Source organism: Meriones unguiculatus, chromosome 1 (genome assembly GCF_030254825.1).
Source record: "Meriones unguiculatus strain TT.TT164.6M chromosome 1, Bangor_MerUng_6.1, whole genome shotgun sequence".
Classification (NCBI taxonomy): domain Eukaryota; kingdom Metazoa; phylum Chordata; class Mammalia; order Rodentia; family Muridae; genus Meriones; species Meriones unguiculatus.
In genome coordinates this window covers 92,242,036-92,260,615 of record NC_083349.1, presented here as the reverse complement: position 1 = coordinate 92,260,615, position 18,580 = coordinate 92,242,036, and the positions used below count along the sequence as shown (strand labels likewise).

General features: G+C 41.9%; 1 protein-coding gene across 3 annotated transcripts in view; it reads left to right on the top strand.

Annotated features, from left to right (window-relative positions):
• Socs5 (suppressor of cytokine signaling 5) overlaps positions 1-18,335 on the top strand; it is a 33,211-nt gene extending 14,876 nt beyond the window's left edge. For all 3 annotated transcript variants that reach the window (XM_060363359.1, XM_060363350.1, XM_021658394.2), the window contains one exon: positions 14,266-18,335. In XM_060363359.1, the coding sequence (XP_060219342.1) occupies positions 14,278-15,888 (1,611 nt within the window). In that variant the 5' untranslated portion in view covers positions 14,266-14,277 and the 3' untranslated portion in view covers positions 15,889-18,335. The remainder of the gene's footprint in view (positions 1-14,265) is intronic.
• The last annotated feature ends 245 nt before the right edge of the window (positions 18,336-18,580 follow it).

The following is an 18,580-nucleotide window of genomic DNA, read 5'->3' as shown; positions in this document are numbered from 1 at the left end:
AGGATGCAATCTGCATCCTTGTTCATTTGAAGTGCAGTGTTTACCATGACACCGAGAAGGAAAATGGCAGCTGAAGCTTGATAGGTTTGCTTTTATAGAAATTTCTTGGCACTAAAGAGAATAGTTTTTATCTGATAGGTAAGAAAATTTAACTTCATTCCTTTACTTTCAGATGGAAGATTATTGGCAGTAATTATTGAAATTTTGATTATCAGTGGTTAGCCTGCCAGGGAAATTCTGGTTTGGGGCCTCTTTGTAGTAGTCACATAGTACAAAAGAGCATTCCGTTTCTCTTACTGACGAGTCTGGTCAAGCTTTCAAACAGCTATCTATTTAGATCTGATACATATGGAGCAGTGTAAGTAGGAATCTTATGGAGGCTTTCTTATTGGTCAGTTGGACAAACTTTTGAGTTGTGGCTCAGTGACCATGCCACACATCAGCTGTTGATATTATCAGTAGCCTGAGCCAAGACTAGAGCACTGAAAACTGCTAAAGTTATTTTTATAAAACTGTGTTTGATCTCAGTTTCTTTCTTAACCAGGCCATCACACAAGTAATTGAGACTCTATTATATTATTTTAACAAGCTTCACAGCATAAGAACTGAGCAGTTATCCTCTGTTCCTAAGCCTCGGCTCTAACCTGGCTTCCTCCCAGCATACATACCAGAGATACTTGTACTCTGTAGCTTCTCCGCTCTAGCTCCTCTTTTCATGTCTCTTGGACCTCTGCCTGTGGCTGAATCCCTTATTTTCTCTTCTAACGCCACCTCCCCTGGCTGGCAGGAAGGCCAGCCCTAGTCTCTCTCCTGCTCAGCGATTGGCTGTAAGCTGCTTTATTGACAGATCAGGGGACAATTGGGGAGCAGTTGTTTACACAAAATTGAGACAGGAGGATTCTTAGAACAAGGTTTGCAACCAGATACGGGAGGTACAAAAATAAGCATTTAAATTACACGGTAACTTTATGCCTACATCAAACCTGGATGTAAATTTCTATACCTTACCTAGGTTTTAGGTTATTAAAAAATATATAAGAAGAAAACACACACAAAATATAAGCCTGTTCTTCCTCTCTGGAATATTTTTTTTCTATAGAAATGAGTTTAAGGTCTCTGAAACAATCTGAAAAGAACAAAGTGGGGTATTAATTGTAAATTCTTGTAGAAAAAAACAGCACAGGGACGCCAGAACGTGGCGCAGGTGTGGCAATAAAGCCGAATGGCGGAGAACAGAGTGGGAAGGGGCTTCAGAATAAGAAGTTAAGTGTGAAGTGAAGTGAGTGTGCGGCATGTGGCGCTGTAGCTGCGGAGTGGCCTCAAGAAAGGGGCCAGCACAGGAGTCTGGGGAGGCCAGGGTCACTCAGTGATAGAAGAGAAATGTAGGAAAGTGCCAATGAAAGTAGAGAGAGACAGATCCTGGAGGGGAAAGGCTGCTGAGTAAGGTCATGTAGACAGCATTGAGTGGAGGAAAAATAAAATTCTCCTAAGGAGGGAGATATTATGTATATTATGTAATATACATTTTATATATATATATATATATTACAAAATACAGTAGAAACAAGGCAAGTGGCATCCCGTTTTGGGAAATTGTTAATTTAGACATTAGGAACTTGCTGTGCAATGAAGAGCAGCCATGTTGGGACAGACTTGGAGGTCGCTGGTAGGCTAAAGATTAAGCTTACTCAGGGAAGTGAGAATTAGTGCAAAAAACAAAAGAAACAAAAACTGTAAGCACAAGAGCACACAGTTTAACCGAGTTGGAAGACATGGAGGAAATTCAACTTACATTGAATTTTCTGTTTTTCTTTGGGGGAGCGGGTAGGTAGCTCCCTCAGTAAATTAGTAAACCGTGTGCGGTTAGAGGCATGAGGCCCTGAGTCTGGATCCTAGCAACCATATGAAAAACCAGTGTGTAGGAACGTGTACCTGTGACCTCAGGACTGGGGAGGCGGAAACTAGATTCCGAGGCTTGCCAGCTGCCATCCTAGCTCACTTGCTGAGCTCCAGGTTCAAAAGGTAGGGCCCAGTCTGTCTATACACACATACACACTCTTACACATATACTGGAAAAAAATCCCTGTTAACATTTAATTTATTTTATTAAATAAAATTCATCATGCCCAGAAAACTAAGGTTTTCCTTTTTTTGTTTTTGTTTTGCCTAAGGAACATAGCAATACAGTGACTTCTTTATTTTTATTTTTATTATTAATTACATTTTATCCTACATGTAAATAAAGGAGCAGCATTGTGATTTCCTCACATAACTAGTAATCTGCAGAATGGGGACAAGATTCATGTCGTTCAGTACAAAATTGCATCTTAGAGTACACACATGTAGGATCAAGTGTCCAGGAGAACTGGCCACTTTCCACTTGTTTTCTTTGGGCCAGGGTTATCCCTGAACTGTCGTGGCTGTTAGTGTTATGCTGTATCACGCCTATTTCAGTCGCTTTGCCTGTAAGCAGCATATCTGTATACAAGGGAATGCACGTTGCGTGTTACTGGCCAATTCACTGTACCTTACAGTTAAACCCCAGGACTTTTTGAGACTTAAGCTAGTGTTGAGGGAACCCGAATCCGTGTTGCTCTCCCATTAATTGTCCTCTGCCCCGACCCCGTGTTTGCTTCACTTGTTGCCCCCTTCTTCTTTGAAAAGTTTTTTTAAAGAATGCTTTTATTCTGCATTTTACCCATAACCATTGGTTTATAATATAAAATTAACCTGTATCTTTCTAAGATCTGCTTTAAATAGCACTTTCTTCCAACCTAAAAATTAATCCATATTAAATCCAATGTACAGAAATTTTTTAAAGAATATAAAATTACAATAATCAAAAACTATGCAGGGATCTCTCGGTGTTCCTTATCAATAAGTTTTTAAATATTTTAAATTTATTTTTATTTCATATACATAAATGTTTTGCCTGCATGTTTGTCTGTGTACCACTTGTATTCCTGGTATCTGAAGACGTCGGTGATCCAGAAGGCATCAGATCCCCCAGAACTGGGGGTTTCTGATCCTTGTGAGCTGCCAGGTGGATGCTGGGAATTGAGGCTGGGGGAGGGCAGGCCTGCCAGAGCTATGTTTGTCGTGCTGGGGCTGACTAGAGTCTCTTCAGTCTCACTGTCCATCCATGCTAGCCTCAGACTTTAAATTCCTCCTACGTTGGTCCTGCAGGCATCAGCCAGCACTCGCCAGCTTCATTATGTTTTCTGAGCATCATTTTCTTTGGTTTCTTTATAATGCATTTGGTTCAATAGATTTTTTTTTTTTTATTGCTCTGAGGTATCTTCCATCTATGATGTTTACAGCTTTAAATTTAAATTTTTTATTTTTCTTTTTTTTTTTTAAAGCTAAACTAATATTTGGACATTTCCTGTAATTGGTCAAAAGTTCTAAATATTTCAGAAATTTAAGAAATAATGGGAGAGAGGAAGAGGAATTTTAAGCACTTGCAGTTTAGACTTTCTGTTAGTAATAGAAAATTTTAAAATGAGGAAACTTGAGAGTTTTTTGTATTGTGTGAATGTTTTGCCTGCATGTGTGTGATTGCTACAAGCCTCCCTGGTTCTGGTTTTTTCTTCCCGTCATGGAAATAGCTCTCATTTGAGCAGCTACACTGGAGATTTAAAAGCTGATATATGTTTCTTTTTGGTTTCTCACATGTGGTTGGGAAATAACATGGAGTAATTCATCTCCATTAGATTCAGACTTTTTAATTAGAATGTATAAAATTAAAAAAAAATCAATGTCCTATGTTACAGATTTACAAGATTACTCTCACAATAGTGGCTGTTTCTACCTGTTTCACCTCAAACATTTGTTTTGTGGGGGTGGAGTAATAGATAATTTCCGTTTGCTTCATTATTTTTCTACATATTTATAAAGTACATCGCTGGCAGGCAAATGTTCCACTTTTGTACATGTCACAAAGACACTTTCTGAGCCTTGGTCCAGGAAGGACAGAGCAAAACTAGAGAGGGAAACAGAGAAGCAATAAAGTTTTGTCAGAGACAATTATGAACAACTGTAAGAACACACATTTACACATTAAATAGCTAAAAGAAATAGCCTGGTTTTAATCCCAGTGCTTGGAGGCAAGGGCTGGTGGACCTCTGTGGTTCTGAGGCCATCCTCATCTACATAGCAAGGCCTGCATAGTCTTGAAAACATGTTTTCAGCTGCTTCTCAGTGTTTGATGGTCAGGTTTATTTCAATTCTGTTAACAAACTAAAGGTTTTTAATTGTCCTGTTTCAAAATAAAATTGTTGCATGGTGGTGCATAGAACAAGGTGTTTTATTTGGGTTTATAGCTGTAATTTTGGCTAGTGATTGCTTCACATTTTTTTAATTGAATGAATCTAAACATCTGATTTGCTTTTCCCCTTCCCAGCACCATCCTCAGTCAGCTCTCTGAAGAACAGACTGATTTGAAGATGTTTACTTTTTTTTTTTCTTGTGGGAGAGCAGCTCAGTCACTAGAAATAAATGAAACTGCCTTGAGTGCTTTCTTTCTTGGAGTTATTGCAAGCTGTCAGATTATTTGAAGCTAGTTATTTCTCTTTAGAACTAAACTCTGGGCTAAAAGAGTGTTATCTGTAAGTATGTAAATGAGTGGTAAATGTATCCTAAGCAATTTTATAAAAAGTAAAAAGGAGAGTGTTCTCAGAGGCACTTGCGTTCTTAGACGTGTCTTGTGGGGTTTCTTGACACTTGAGGTTGTGGCATTATGAAGGAAGGAGGCAGTCTGGAGCACATTCACTCACAGTGTTCTTTGTAGGTTATTAGGAGGGCCTTGATGAGCTCACAGTTTCCCCATTACACACTTTTCTGGATATAAGATACCCACTAAGTTCTTCAACGGAAAGTTACTTGCTTTGTTGTTCAGCTGCTTTGTTGCTTAACTGCTTTTTGGTGTGAAGAGAGATGTGTTGGGGGCCTTGATGACTTGTGCCCTAAGATGTTTCACCTTATTGTGGAGGAAGTGCTGATGGGACTTCCATACACATAGATCTGGTGCTCAGTGAAAAGACTGGACTACCTCCCTGCATGTGGAAGAGAAAGGCAAGAGAAACTCAGCAGGAATCTCCCGGACACCAGCAGCCTTTGCTTCTGTTTTTACACAGCCATCTCTTGCATTGGTTATGCATCAGAAGTCACCACTCTATAACCCCAAACTGTACCTGCCTTATATCATGTTATCCACAGAGGAGAGGTGGGAATTGTTCCTATTTTTAGATGGCAAGGTTGAGACATCACACAGCTAATGAGTGCTTAAATATGACACTGGGTCCAGCTAAACCTAAAGCCTCGTCTGCAGGTAGGCTGGCCAGGTAAGAAACATTTCAGTGATGGGTATGTTCTCATAGAATGCGAAACATAGCTTGTTAGGAATTTATGTCTTCTAGGTGTCCACTGTAGCAGTGTTTTATAGACTAAAAAGGAATTTTGAAGAACAAAAACAGGGAGTGAGGGTTATGTTGCTGGACTTTGTCCAGGAGTGTATAGATTAGCCACCCATAGCTTATGTTGTAGATGAGCTGGACCTTCAGCTGCTGAGGAACACTGAAACCTCAGTGCTAGAGAGCGCTAGAGAAGCTTGAATGACAGGTAGAAGATACTGGCATTTGTACTGTGGCCCAGAAGAATCAAAGGAAAGAAATAAGCCCTGAGGAAGCGAGGCAGTACTGTAGTGTGGCCAGAGCCTCGGCTCTGTGTGTCTTCCGGGAGCCCCTGGCTTTGTGTACATCACGTCAAGATGTAGGTGTTCTCCTCATACCAAGAGGCACACTTGGCGTCTGCAGTGTGGATTGCTGAAGCTAGAATGCAGCTCCTCCCCAGCCCCTATGTGTTTAACTATTTCCAGCCTTCCCCTTTTCATTCTCTTGCCTGAATCAAGAAGCAAAGTGCTGGTTTGGCCTAAGAATAGGATTTGAGGTGGGTCTGGAGCTTCCTACCACATGACACTACAAGTTATAATTAGGAGATAACATTTAGGAAATGAAAAATTACTTATTTTTTAAATTAGAAAAAAATAGACCTCTAAATTTCCTTTTGTAACTGTGGGATATTATTATGAAGTCCATGTACACTGTGACTCGTAATTTCTTTCTTCCTTTTATTTTTAAGTTTATTTCCCTTAGCCTGCATAGAGAAATACAAGAACTTCTTAAGTGCTGATTCTTTATATTGGGCACATGCTAGCACACATTCTACATGATTAGTTACAGCGGTAGCAGAATATTATAGGTGTCATGCAGGCTTACTCAGAGGATTTTGTAGTAGGTAGAGAATAGAAAGCAGAACATTCAGAGCAGGGAAATACTCTCACCAAAGAATGCTTTCCTGCTATGCACAAGGCATGGGTCCAACATCCCTCCCTAGCATTACCAGGGAAAAAAGAAAATGAAACCAGAACATCCATAGGAAGGTTTTGAGTAACAGTTTACTCTGGTTTGTTTCGAATGTTGCCTCACTACAGTTAAAATAGAGTAGGCCAGGAGTTCTCCTTTAAGTGTGCGTTTGGTGCCTTTGTCACGTTTCAGTGTTAGAGCCTATGCTGGCTAGGTAGAATAATCTTAGGACAAGTATGGAGGCCGGAAGTCAATGCCAGGTGTTTCCTCTTACTACCCACACTTTTCTTCCACACAGAATCTCTTTGCTGCAGGTACATGTATATGTTTAAACTATGTTTTTGAGGTTGTTTGAAAGATAAATTTACTCCTAATGTGTGCATTGATCTGTTATCCTTAATGTGATTTTGAGATGTTTGTATATTGAAAGAAAGTTTCATTCCTATAGTATAGTATTCTGTTACATGGATATATGCGTGAACTAATGGCTTTACTCACATATTCCTGTGGTAATCTCAGTTACAGCTTTTCAAAAGTTAAATTTATTGTCTTTCTCCAAACCCTAACTTGCTGACACTATTACGCCTTATGTGTTCTTTCTCTGAAAAAGCACCTTTATCAGCGATTTGCCCAAGTTGTCTTAACACCTTCCACTCTTCATTCTGGCTTCTCAGTCATCAGCCTGTAGATTTGACTTCTAAACATCTCTTCTCCATCTCCTCTGTGATTAGTTGAGCTCTTTGCCCTCTGCCCACCCTCCGACACAGGCTTTCTCTGTGGAGCCCTGGCTTCCTAAAACCTTCTGTAGATAAGGCCGGTCTTGAACTCGCAGAGCTCCATCTGCCTCTCCCTCCTGAATGGTGGGATTAAGGCTGTGCTCCACCACTGCCTGGCTGTTAATTTTTCTCTAGCAGCACAGTCTTGTGTTTCCCATGCATGGACTGCAAAGCTGACCTCTGCAGCTTCCTCCTGGTGCCCTTGGCCTCACCTGCTAGGCTGAGCTGACTTACATTGTTCATGCTCTGCATTTTGCTCTGTCCAAACATTTACATATTCTTCTCTCTGTCATAATTCATTCCTTTTCATTCTTCTGGGCAAAATTCTGAGTATCACCTCCCCAGAGATTTCTTACTCACCAACTCCAAAGATAGGCTATTCTATGACCACTAAAACTTTGTACCACTTAATCTTGCCATCACTGTAGGCCTAATGCTGAGGAAAGGCTGTTAGCTGACACAGTCTGGACCAATTGGCTGTAGAGCTTAGTAAAATGATTCACACATAAAAATCTAGTTCTTATTTTAGCAAATGTAATTACACTAGGCTCTTTGATTAAGGGAACAGGTCCTGTGTTAAGATGAGGTCATCTGTTTACAGGTCCCAACGTTCTATCTTACAGAACTCTATTCAGAATATACTGTCTAAGAAGCCCGTTTGGGGTTTTTACGTAGCTTCTCTTGATACATTCTAAAATTAGAATCTTTATAAATCTTTGCTACACGATTTTTCGATTCATTGAACTAGTTTCATTGAGTATTCCAAAATCGCTCAGCTTAGACGTGCAGTCCTCCCACATTTCATCCTGTTACTCAGCATTAATTAAATCCTGCCATTTAATATAAGTGGCATGAGCAGGTTTGGACACACCGTAACTAACGCAGTATAACTGAGCTAGGGCTCTGTGGGTTTTGAGTGCACAGACAAGCAGTCCGCTTATTGACGTGTACATTGTAGCAGTATAGCCTGGGCGGCTAAATCATGCACTCACTTAAGCTTACAATGCAGTTGTTTTATGTAGACCTATTGCGTGTGTTTTCCACACTGTCCGCAATAAACAGTCATCTAATTGGATTGCACAGACCGGATCCCAATAGTGTTGAGGTGATGAAAAATAATGTTTTGAAATGGTTCTGAGATTCTTCTAAAGTGTTTATAAATATGACAGCTATGCGTCTCTAGTATTGTGGGTCGGTGTTAATGGTAGTATTAATATTGTATTATCATTTTCCAAACACTAAAATGCCTGAAGAATCATCTCCTATACTGACTTGACAGAAATACTGTAATCGCTCCCAATTTTTCCTATTGTCATTGAAGTGTTTCATGTGTGAGAGGATTTACTGAGCTGAGTCTGGCTATACTTAGCCATCGAGGAGTTATTTGAGTTGGGCTGTAGTCTTCTACCCACTGTGGCATGCAATATCTTAAAACTTACTGAATCTATTTCTCATAAAACCTGGGGTAGCTCCATTGTAATGAACTCCTGAAAACTATTTCAATTACTTTGTTTTCTAGGAAATGTATAATAGATACTGTTTGGTGTGAGGGTGTATTTGTCCTGTTTAGATTTTCTTAATGTAAATTTTTGTACTAATGAAATTTGACCTCATTTTAATTCTCATTTTTTGCTTATTCTGTTAAATACAGGTTTTCAACAAATATTTAGACAGTTATTTTGGCATAGGTATAGAAATGTGAAAGATTGTAACAGACATGCACTTTTATTCTAGAAGATGATACACTTTTGACATCTAATACTTTCTTTTAGCCCTTTGCAACCACAAAGAAAAGAACTGTAAAGTAGATCCAAAAGATTTCTGCTCTGAACTAAGTACATTTCCAAAAATTTAGCAACAGAAACTCAAATATGACATTAAGATATTTGAAATGCATTCTTGATTTTTGCAACTATTTTTGCCTTACTATCAGCAATTTAAAATTTACTGCTATTATAACCCCACCCCTAATAGCATTTCCACATTAAAAAACAAAAACAAAATAGCAGGCCCCACTGTCTTCCCCAAATGGGAAGGGAGGGAGGGAGGGAGGAAAAAATTCTTTTTGCCATTAAAATAGACACTTTTGTATTTTGCCCTGATGCAGACAGGAGAGTCTCTGGATTAAAAACTCTGACATGCTCTTGATCCCAGTCCAGGGGCTCCAGGCTAGAAGCTGCCTTTTAGTTCTGTAAATTTCCTCCAGATTGTAACATTCCATCGTGCAGGAAGGTTCCTGAAAGGGCTTCAGGATGTCACTGAAACTGACCAGATTTACTAGGCCCCGCCTGCCAAAGAAAGCAATAAAAATGAGTGTCCCCCCAGGGGAGTTGAGTCAAGCTGCCAGGACGGCTGTGAGAGCAGACAGCTCCATTGGAAAAGGGTGCTCTCCATATGGAGCTGTCTGTGGGCTGTGCAGTGTGCTCCGGGTCTCTACATTTGGGGGCTGGCACACATGCTGGGGTGGGCTTTGGTGATGCTGCTGTCTTTGAGTCATTTCTGCTCCTGAAAGTAGCTGCTGTGAATCTCATGGCTCACCAGGTTGGACTTTGGTGGTATCCATACTTTGGCTTATAATGGTATCCGGGCTGAGTAGACATGTGTTGGATCTCCCCAAGAAAAGTTTTGTCACAGAACATTGGCCTCCACCAGAATAGGGACCTTGCAGAACCAGAGATGTATTGTAGGGGAGTGAATGTATAATACTGGCTATAATGTATAACTCTGGCCGTGTGCAGCGCGGCTGAGAAGCCTGAGTGGGAGCATCTGAGGAGGACGTTCTGATAGGTTGGCCTTTCCTGTACGGTGTGTTAGTGAGACCTCTACGAAAGCAGTTGCATGGTTCTTGCTTTGGGTAGTGAGACAGACAGCTTAGGCTGAGCCATCGGATCAGCAGTGACTGGGAGGACTCCCGGAGTCGGCATCTGGGTGGCATATGGGGTGGCATGCCTGCTTAATGAGCAGGGGCCACCACCTGAATATGGAGTCGCCCTGAAAACCGTTGAAGGTGAGAGGAACTCTTGCAGTCTTTGAGATTAGCACACCACGGTCCCCACTATCCACAAGCAAGGCAGAGGTTGCCTGGCCTCTGCCGTGTGTAGTTAGAAATGCATCTGAGGCTGAGATGTTTGTGTAAAGGAACAAGCTCAAACAAAAAAGGGAGCTGAGGCAGCATTCTCTATGTTAGCCTCTCACCCTAAAAGTAAATGAGATAAGTGAGAGGATGGGAGAAGTGGTAAAAGTGACAGAAGAGAGCCCTCCAGTCCAGCCTTTAGTAGAGAAAGAAGGCAAGTCTGTGCTCCTGGGTGCAAATGGAGGGCCTTAACCATGGTCCTGCACAGGAAACCAGCTGATCAGGAAATACTCAGCACTGGAGCAGCGAAAGAGCCTGATGTAGCCTAGCTTGTGAGGCTGTGGGACATGGGCGTGGATGGGACCAGTCTGACTTCTGTGGAGACAGAAAAACTGAGTAATGTAACTTCCCATCCCTCTTAGTCAACAGGTGTGTAACCTGAGTCCCTGATGGACTGGCTTATCTGAGGTGCCCACAAATAGCAAGAAGTTGGGGAACAGACACTTTGAGGAGAATCTGTATTTGAACCCCAGCTACCGGGCCAGACAGAACTGTTCACAGAGGAGTTAAGGAAAAGGTTGGTTGTTTCAGCAAGGACCTTGAGGGTGGTGTGGACCGTAGTGGCCTTGCTGAGTAACTTAGAGCGGTACGTAAAGAGTGCTCCTATACTGAAAACAACCTAGAGACGAGAAGATGGTATAGCAGAGGAAGAGGCCTGTCTGAGATCCTGGATGACAAATGTGGCAGGATTTCTATCAAGTTGGAGTTCTAAGGGAAGAACTGATAGAAAGCCAAACTGGTTGCCAAGGGGGGTCTTGTGTGAGGTTTGCTCCTGACTGCTGGGACACCTTTCCCTTCAGAGCCGCAACACTTCATCAGCCATTATGTAAGTGACCCCTGTAATGCTCATGGTTCAGCAAGCTGCACTTGGGTAAGAGCTGCACCTGTTCTGTCGTGGTCCTCTCTGGGGTCAGTAGATACATATTGTGAGTCTCCCCAGGGAACATTTTGTCAGATAACACCTGTGTCCCCTGGCAGGTGTGTGCATGTAGCTAATGAGCAGCCATATAAGACATGTAGGTTTAGGTTTGGTCTTTTTTTTTTTCATGTATAACTTGCTTGATAAGAAAGTACCTTCAGAGAACAGCAAAATCTGTAAACACAGAAAATGTTCAACTTTGGAATTCTTGAGTATGACAGCTCCTTTTGTGTTGAGGTTGGTACATTATTTGTTATCTGACTAGAGTCTCACTAGAGGCTTGTCAGCTTTCAGAAAAGAATTGAGAGGGGGGTCAAGGTTGGTTTTGTATATTGCATATAATTTCTGTGAAAGGTTGTTTTCAGGGCTTTTGTTTTGGTCTGTGCACTTCCAACCTCCACAAGGTCTCATGATGGAGACCCTGAGTGGCCTTGAACGCACAGAGTTCCTCCACCTCCTGAGTGCTGGTAATAAAGAGATTCATCACTACATCCAGACTGTTCAGGGGTTTTAAAAATCCCTTTAAAAATTTTAAACCCTAGGGGCTGAAGAGTTGGCTCAGCAGTTGTAAGCACTGGCTGTTCTTCCAGAAGACCCAGGTTTGATTCCCAGCACCCACATGGTGGCTCAGAATCATTACAAATGCCAGTTCCAGGGCATCAGATGCTATTTTCTGAACTCCTGGGCACCGGTACACACAAACCCTACACATAAAAATAAATTTGAAAAAATTTTAAAGCATTTTTGGATCAAGTCCCTACAAAAACTAGTCACAGGCCAGATTTGTTCAGGATGACCTGACCTCTACTACAGAAGTTGAAAACTGAAGCCAAATCTGTCAAAGAGTATAAAAGGAAATATATTTCAGTATATACTATTGAAAAGGAAAAGAGAAGGGCAGTGGGCATCAAAAGCTTAGCACAGTGAATGCAAAGGTTCCACACTAAGGAGAGAAGCACAATTATTTTATTTTCAGAAAATAAACACAGGTTACAAAGAAGAGGAAAAATTGATGTAGTGCTGGTTTTCATCAGCTACACTTGGATCCCCTCAAACTTGCCAGGATAAATTATTTCTAACGCAGGATCTTATTCTGAAAGAATAAAAAAAAAGAATGAAATAGAATAGTTTCATGATAGAAGAAAAATAAATTGCTGGAATTATGTAAAGGAAAGTCACAGGACAGCACTGCCAGACATTGTTGGTATTCACTGAGAGTTGATGGTCTGTTGAAAGCTCAGTAGATACCAAGAAGCCCATGCAAATATGAGACAGTTATTGTAGGGGAAAGAAAGTTGGTATAAGAAAGAGAAATGGCTGGGCAAGGTGGTAATCCCAGCACTCTGGCAGGCACAAGCAGGTGGATCCCTGTGAGTTCAAGGCCAGCCTTATCTACAAATCAAGTCCAGGACAGCTAGGTCTACACAGAGAAACCCTGTCTTGGAAAAACAAACAAACATACAAATAAAAGAAAGAAAACAAGAACCAAAACCACCTACCTCTAGACAGCAATCCGTGTGATCAATCGTGGTGAAAGCAGTAAATACTAATTTAACCAGAAAGTGAAAGTGAAAGCAGTAAATACTAATTTAACCAGAAAGCAAGCCTTCTATCAGAATTTGAACTTGAAATTCAGAATTGTGTAGAACTTTTTAAATTCTTAAAGTAAGTGAGAAGAAAGGAACTAGAGTAGAAAAGGGCTGGAGTGCTGGAAAAGTACCTACAGAGATGACAACAGAATCGCCAAAGAACAACATGCCAGGATTTTCTGTGTTTAACAAGACTTATGAGCGAAGATCTGCAATCTTAATTTAACAAGAAGACTGGATGATAAGAAGGCATTTGAAGCACAGTTAGTTCTGAGAGCTATGAGTTCCATCTGGTAGACCCTGACTTTGCTGTGCGCCACCTGTGGGCTCACCCATATACTTCCCATTAAATCCTAGGAAAGTACCTTTCATAGAGTTACATGTTTTCAATGCTGCTGTTTTCACTGTATCAGGAATGTTGCTGATCCAAAAGCTTTTTCTATAATAAATGAACAGGGAGACGCCTAATTAATTTTAAGAAATGAATACTCTATTCTTTTAATTCTAGAAAATGCAAGCTAGATGGTCCCACTGACAGTTTCATTTAAGTATGTTTCCCTGTTTCTCCCAGCAGCTTTCACATCACTGAAACAAGGATAATGTGTTTGGTGTAGTCTTCGGTATTTTTTGTGAAGTACCATGAACTGTCTTAACTGGGATTTTTGTTTGTTTTTTGAGGGGGCCATAGGGACAGAGATGTCACAAAGAGAGGGTAGATGCATTGTTTGTGCCTCTGTTTTGATCATTGCTAGTGTCAGAGCCTTTCCATTGCTGCTAATGCCCCAGTGTGAACCTATGGGAGTTTCAAAACACCCTGGCCTTTAAGCCAAAAGTATTACATTCTCTTCTCCTCTTCCTAGTCCTATGCAGACCGCTTTTTCAGAGTCCTGGATACAGTTTGATACACTGTGGATTGGGGCTTTGAGGACATAAACCTGTCACTTGTAGAACATCAAGGAAGGTTGATAAGTAATTCAAATGTGTATGTCTGCATGCGTGTATTCACATTGTATGTGTAGTCACGTGTACGCACGCACAGGACTTACAGAACTGCTGGAGGAGAGAACTCCTATCATCAAAGTAGGCAGCAGTCACCTTAATTCACTGAGCCGTCTCACTAAACCTGGTTATTATAACTTTTGAAGTATGTATTTTCCCTTTAAATACTTGAGACAAATCAGTTACCTGAAACAAGGAGACAAAATTGAGGGTCATAATGAAATCCAGTTATTGCCTAGAAAAAGGAAAGCAGAGTTCAAGATAGCTTACCTCCTTTCAGTTGACTTGAGTTCTCTCTGAAAGGAAATGGAAAGTGAGGGTTGGCCTGAGCGGTACTAAAGGACCTCACTGCTGCCCAGAGTATCAACATGTGGCCAGTTCTTGGCCGAGTTGTGTTTCCCGGCTAAAAGGGAAATGTTACTGCATTTTCCAGCTGCACATGCCTCTCAGGTTAATTTGCTTTTCTCTTTTTTTTTTTTTTCTTTAGCTCTTCTAATCCATGGATAAAGTGGGGAAAATGTGGAACAACTTCAAATATAGGTGCCAGAATCTGTTCAGCCATGAAGGAGGAAGCCGTAATGAGAATGTGGACATGAACTCCAACAGATGTCTGTCTGTCAAAGAGAAGAGCATCAATGTGGGAGAGTCAGCTCCCCAGCAGCAGAGCAGTCCCTTAAGAGAAAACGTTGCCTTACAGCTGGGACTGAGCCCTTCAAAGACCTTTTCAAGACGAAACCAAAACTGTGCCGCGGAGATCCCTCAGGTTGTTGAAATAAGCGTTGAGAAGGACAGTGACCCTTGTGCCACCCCAGGAGCAAGGCTGGCTCGGAGAGACTCCTACTCCCGACATGCCCCGTGGGGAGGGAAGAAGAAACATTCCTGTTCCACCAAGACCCAGAGTTCACTGGATACTGAGAAAAAGTTTGGTAGAACTCGAAGCGGCCTTCAGAGGCGAGAGCGGCGCTATGGAGTCAGCTCTGTGCACGACATGGACAGTGTTTCTGGCCGGGCAGTCGGCAGTCGCTCCCTGAGGCAGAGGCTCCAGGACACCGTGGGTTTGTGTTTCCCCATGAGAACTTACAGCAAGCAGTCAAAGCCTCTCTTTTCCAACAAAAGAAAAATACATCTTTCTGAATTAATGCTGGAGAAATGCCCTTTTCCTGCTGGCTCGGATTTGGCACAGAAGTGGCATTTGATCAAACAGCATACCGCCCCTGTTAGCCCACATTCGACCTTTTTTGATACATTTGATCCATCACTGGTGTCTACCGAAGATGAGGAAGACAGACTTCGAGAGAGAAGACGGCTTAGCATCGAAGAAGGGGTGGACCCCCCTCCCAATGCACAAATACACACATTTGAAGCCACTGCACAGGTCAATCCTTTGTACAAACTGGGACCAAAGTTAGCCCCTGGGATGACGGAAGTGAGTGGAGACGGTTCTGTAGTTCCGCAAACGAATTGTGACTCAGAAGAGGATTCAACCACCCTGTGTCTGCAGTCGCGGAGGCAGAAGCAGCGCCAGGTGTCCGGGGACAGCCACTCGCACGTTAGCAGACAGGGTGCTTGGAAAGTTCACACGCAGATCGATTACATACACTGCCTTGTTCCGGATTTGCTTCAGATCACAGGGAATCCCTGTTACTGGGGCGTGATGGACCGATACGAAGCAGAAGCCCTTCTGGAGGGGAAACCTGAGGGCACGTTTTTGCTCAGGGACTCTGCGCAGGAGGACTACCTCTTCTCAGTGAGCTTCCGCCGCTACAACAGATCCCTGCATGCCCGAATCGAGCAGTGGAACCACAACTTCAGCTTCGATGCCCACGACCCTTGCGTGTTTCACTCCTCCACTGTCACTGGGCTGCTCGAACACTATAAGGACCCTAGCTCTTGCATGTTTTTTGAACCGTTGCTTACGATATCACTGAACAGGACTTTCCCTTTCAGCCTGCAGTATATCTGCCGTGCAGTGATCTGCAGGTGCACCACGTATGACGGCATCGATGGGCTACCCCTCCCATCCATGCTGCAGGATTTTTTAAAAGAGTATCATTATAAACAAAAGGTTAGGGTTCGCTGGTTAGAGCGAGAGCCAGTCAAGGCAAAGTAACTCCTGTCCCCAAAGGGCATTAACTAGGTCTGCTCTCATTTGCATCAGATAGTGCGCCCACAGGAAGCACGGTCAGCTGCTAGGGTTCCTGCCCAGAATGTGAGTTTAGTTGCTAGCCTCTGTCTGAGGGGATCTGCTCTTTCTCGGACAAAGGTGCCTAAAAACAACAGGATGATTGGCAGGTGTCTGATAGGGCTGTGAAAAGAGCCAGGCAGTGGGCAGTTTGGTTTTAAATGGCTGTGACAACTGAGCAAGGCAACTCTGGGGCATTTGCTATGAAAAATTCTATTTCTTACTGAAGAACAAATTATTAATGTTGGATGGTATTTCAACAGTGTGACTAACGTTTGAAATTATTTTTTCTAAGAATTTTTCTATAACCTTCCAAAAGTAGTGATGTTTGTAGTTACTATAAATCAAGCTTTGAAAGTCCAAAACAAATAAGTAAATAAAAGACTGTTTTCCTTTTAGAGGAAAAAATAATTCAATTTTTCTGGGCCACGGGGCATCGTGCAGTGTCAGTGTGGTTTGTAGTCAGTCTCCCTTTCTCCTCAAAAGAACTCTCAAGTAAACCAAGTTCTCTGAGATAGTTACTAAAAGTTGAGGTGGAAAGGTGAGCAGCAGAAGTTTGGCTAAAGCCCTCGGTCTCTGTGGCGTGCGCTGTGAGTTCACAGGCACACAGCCGGAGTTTCGAGTGGGGTTGCTTCCTAAGTTGATGTGTGCGGCGCACGCATCGTCTCCTTGGAATCTGTCCCTGTGCCCTTGAGTTTGTGAACCCGGAGGAAAATGAGACTAGAAGATGCCCAGGCACATCAGATAATAGTAAACTCCACTGGTTGCTGATGTTGAGTTGTTTTAAACTATTAAGTAATCATTTGGATGGCAGTATTTAGCTCTTTGTTGTAAGCTCATAGCGGAATTACTTAAGTACAATTTATATTATACAGTTTTAGTGCAGTTAATTCTTAACAGAAAACCTGAAGTCTAAACTGCAGATTTAAAAGGTACTGTACAACCATGATGCCTGTAAATAAATTTACTTGGCACCTTTCTGTCACTTAGGATAGTATGTGATGCAGCTTGAGTGAGCGCTTCGGGAAGTGTTGCCGAGTTCTCGTGTCGCTTCTGCGTGTTGGACTGCGTGCTCAGGTCTGTCCTAGACATCTGCACTGCGGGGGCCAAGCCCATCCTGGTGTCTGTTACTGTTCTCTGTAACCGCTGCCGAGGGCTCCTCGGTTTCCGGGCCAGCTGCTTCAGGAGGTGGTTTTATATCCCTGCAGCTACTGCCAGGGCTACCGAAAAGAAATGCTATATTTGTATGCAACACTAATCCTTTGACTGCTAGCGTATGTTTCTGCTTGCCGTGCCTTGTTCTGGCTGCTTTTTCGTGCTAATAAAGTATGTTTGGTGTTCTCCTTGTATATCTGCTGTTTTATACATTTGCCACAATTTCTCTTGTATGTGGAATGGTTTGGGGTTTTTTAATAAGCATTACCTGACAACTTACTGTAGTTTATGCAAACTCACCTACAGTGTAATACTGACCTGTCAGAATAAGCTAAGTCTAAATTGAATGCTCTCTAGCTTTCTAACCCTAATCACGTTCTATGGAAGTGTTTGTAGTCCCAGCAAATTAGTGTACAGTGTATGACAGAAACCCGGGGAAGTGAAAGCCCTGGTGATCTCTGCTTGGCAGTGAAATGCCGAAACTGGCAGTGACACAGCAGGTGAGCATTAGAGCACCCAGCTGCATCAGACACAGGTTCCACGAGGTCTGTAAGCCAGGACACAGCAGCACCACTTAGTGCTATGGGGACCATTTTAAATTGATGATAAATGCCCAAAATGTAGACCTTTAACCAAAGACCTGCTCATTTTAATGCAAAATGGGGATTGAAGGAACTTAGATTTTTCTGTTAGTGTAGTAAAAGTCCCTGAGGAACATATACCAAAGTGTTTGAGAACTTCATCCAAACCTACTTTCGAAGCAGAATGTGCAATTAAGTTGTTGTGATGTAATTATATTGCGTAATTGTTGGGTCTGTTTTCTTGAGCTTATAATGTACCTGGAAAATAAACCTCTTGAGGAAAAAGAAGTCCATACTGAGTACTGGAGGAGGACTGTGTTTGTGAGCAAGAGATGCTGTGAAGAGAGCCTGAAACTCCAAGAGAGCACTTGATGTTTTTATATGCTTGTAGCAAATTGATGTTCTCACTATAGTTTTATAGAAAATATTAATGCTTTTATGTATTTCAGAACTTTTCCTGTGTTATATGCAAATTGTTTTAAGTGTGTAACTATTGAGTTTATGTAAGCATGTGTACACCGTGCTGAAAGGCACCTATGTTTCAGTTTGTGTACAATATAAATATGCAACTTTGGGGTTAACTTTTTGTTAAAATATTAGTAGCTTACATTTAAAAAAAGAAAAATCACCAGCATGAAAGTGCACGGAAGTCTTTCTTCAGTGTGTAGTTTTCTGAATTCTGTTGTGGTCCTTTGATTAAGTTTGTGTGTCTGTGTGTTTTGGGGGTGGCACATTTTATTCCAAACCAAAAAAAAAAGCTTCAGAAGTTACAGTACATAATGACACTAAGCGGGTTCTTTGGTCTATGTCTGTTTTCATTCTTTTGTTCACTTTTCCCTCTTCTGCTACCCTTGATATTTCCCTCTCTTTTTCTGTGTCCCTCA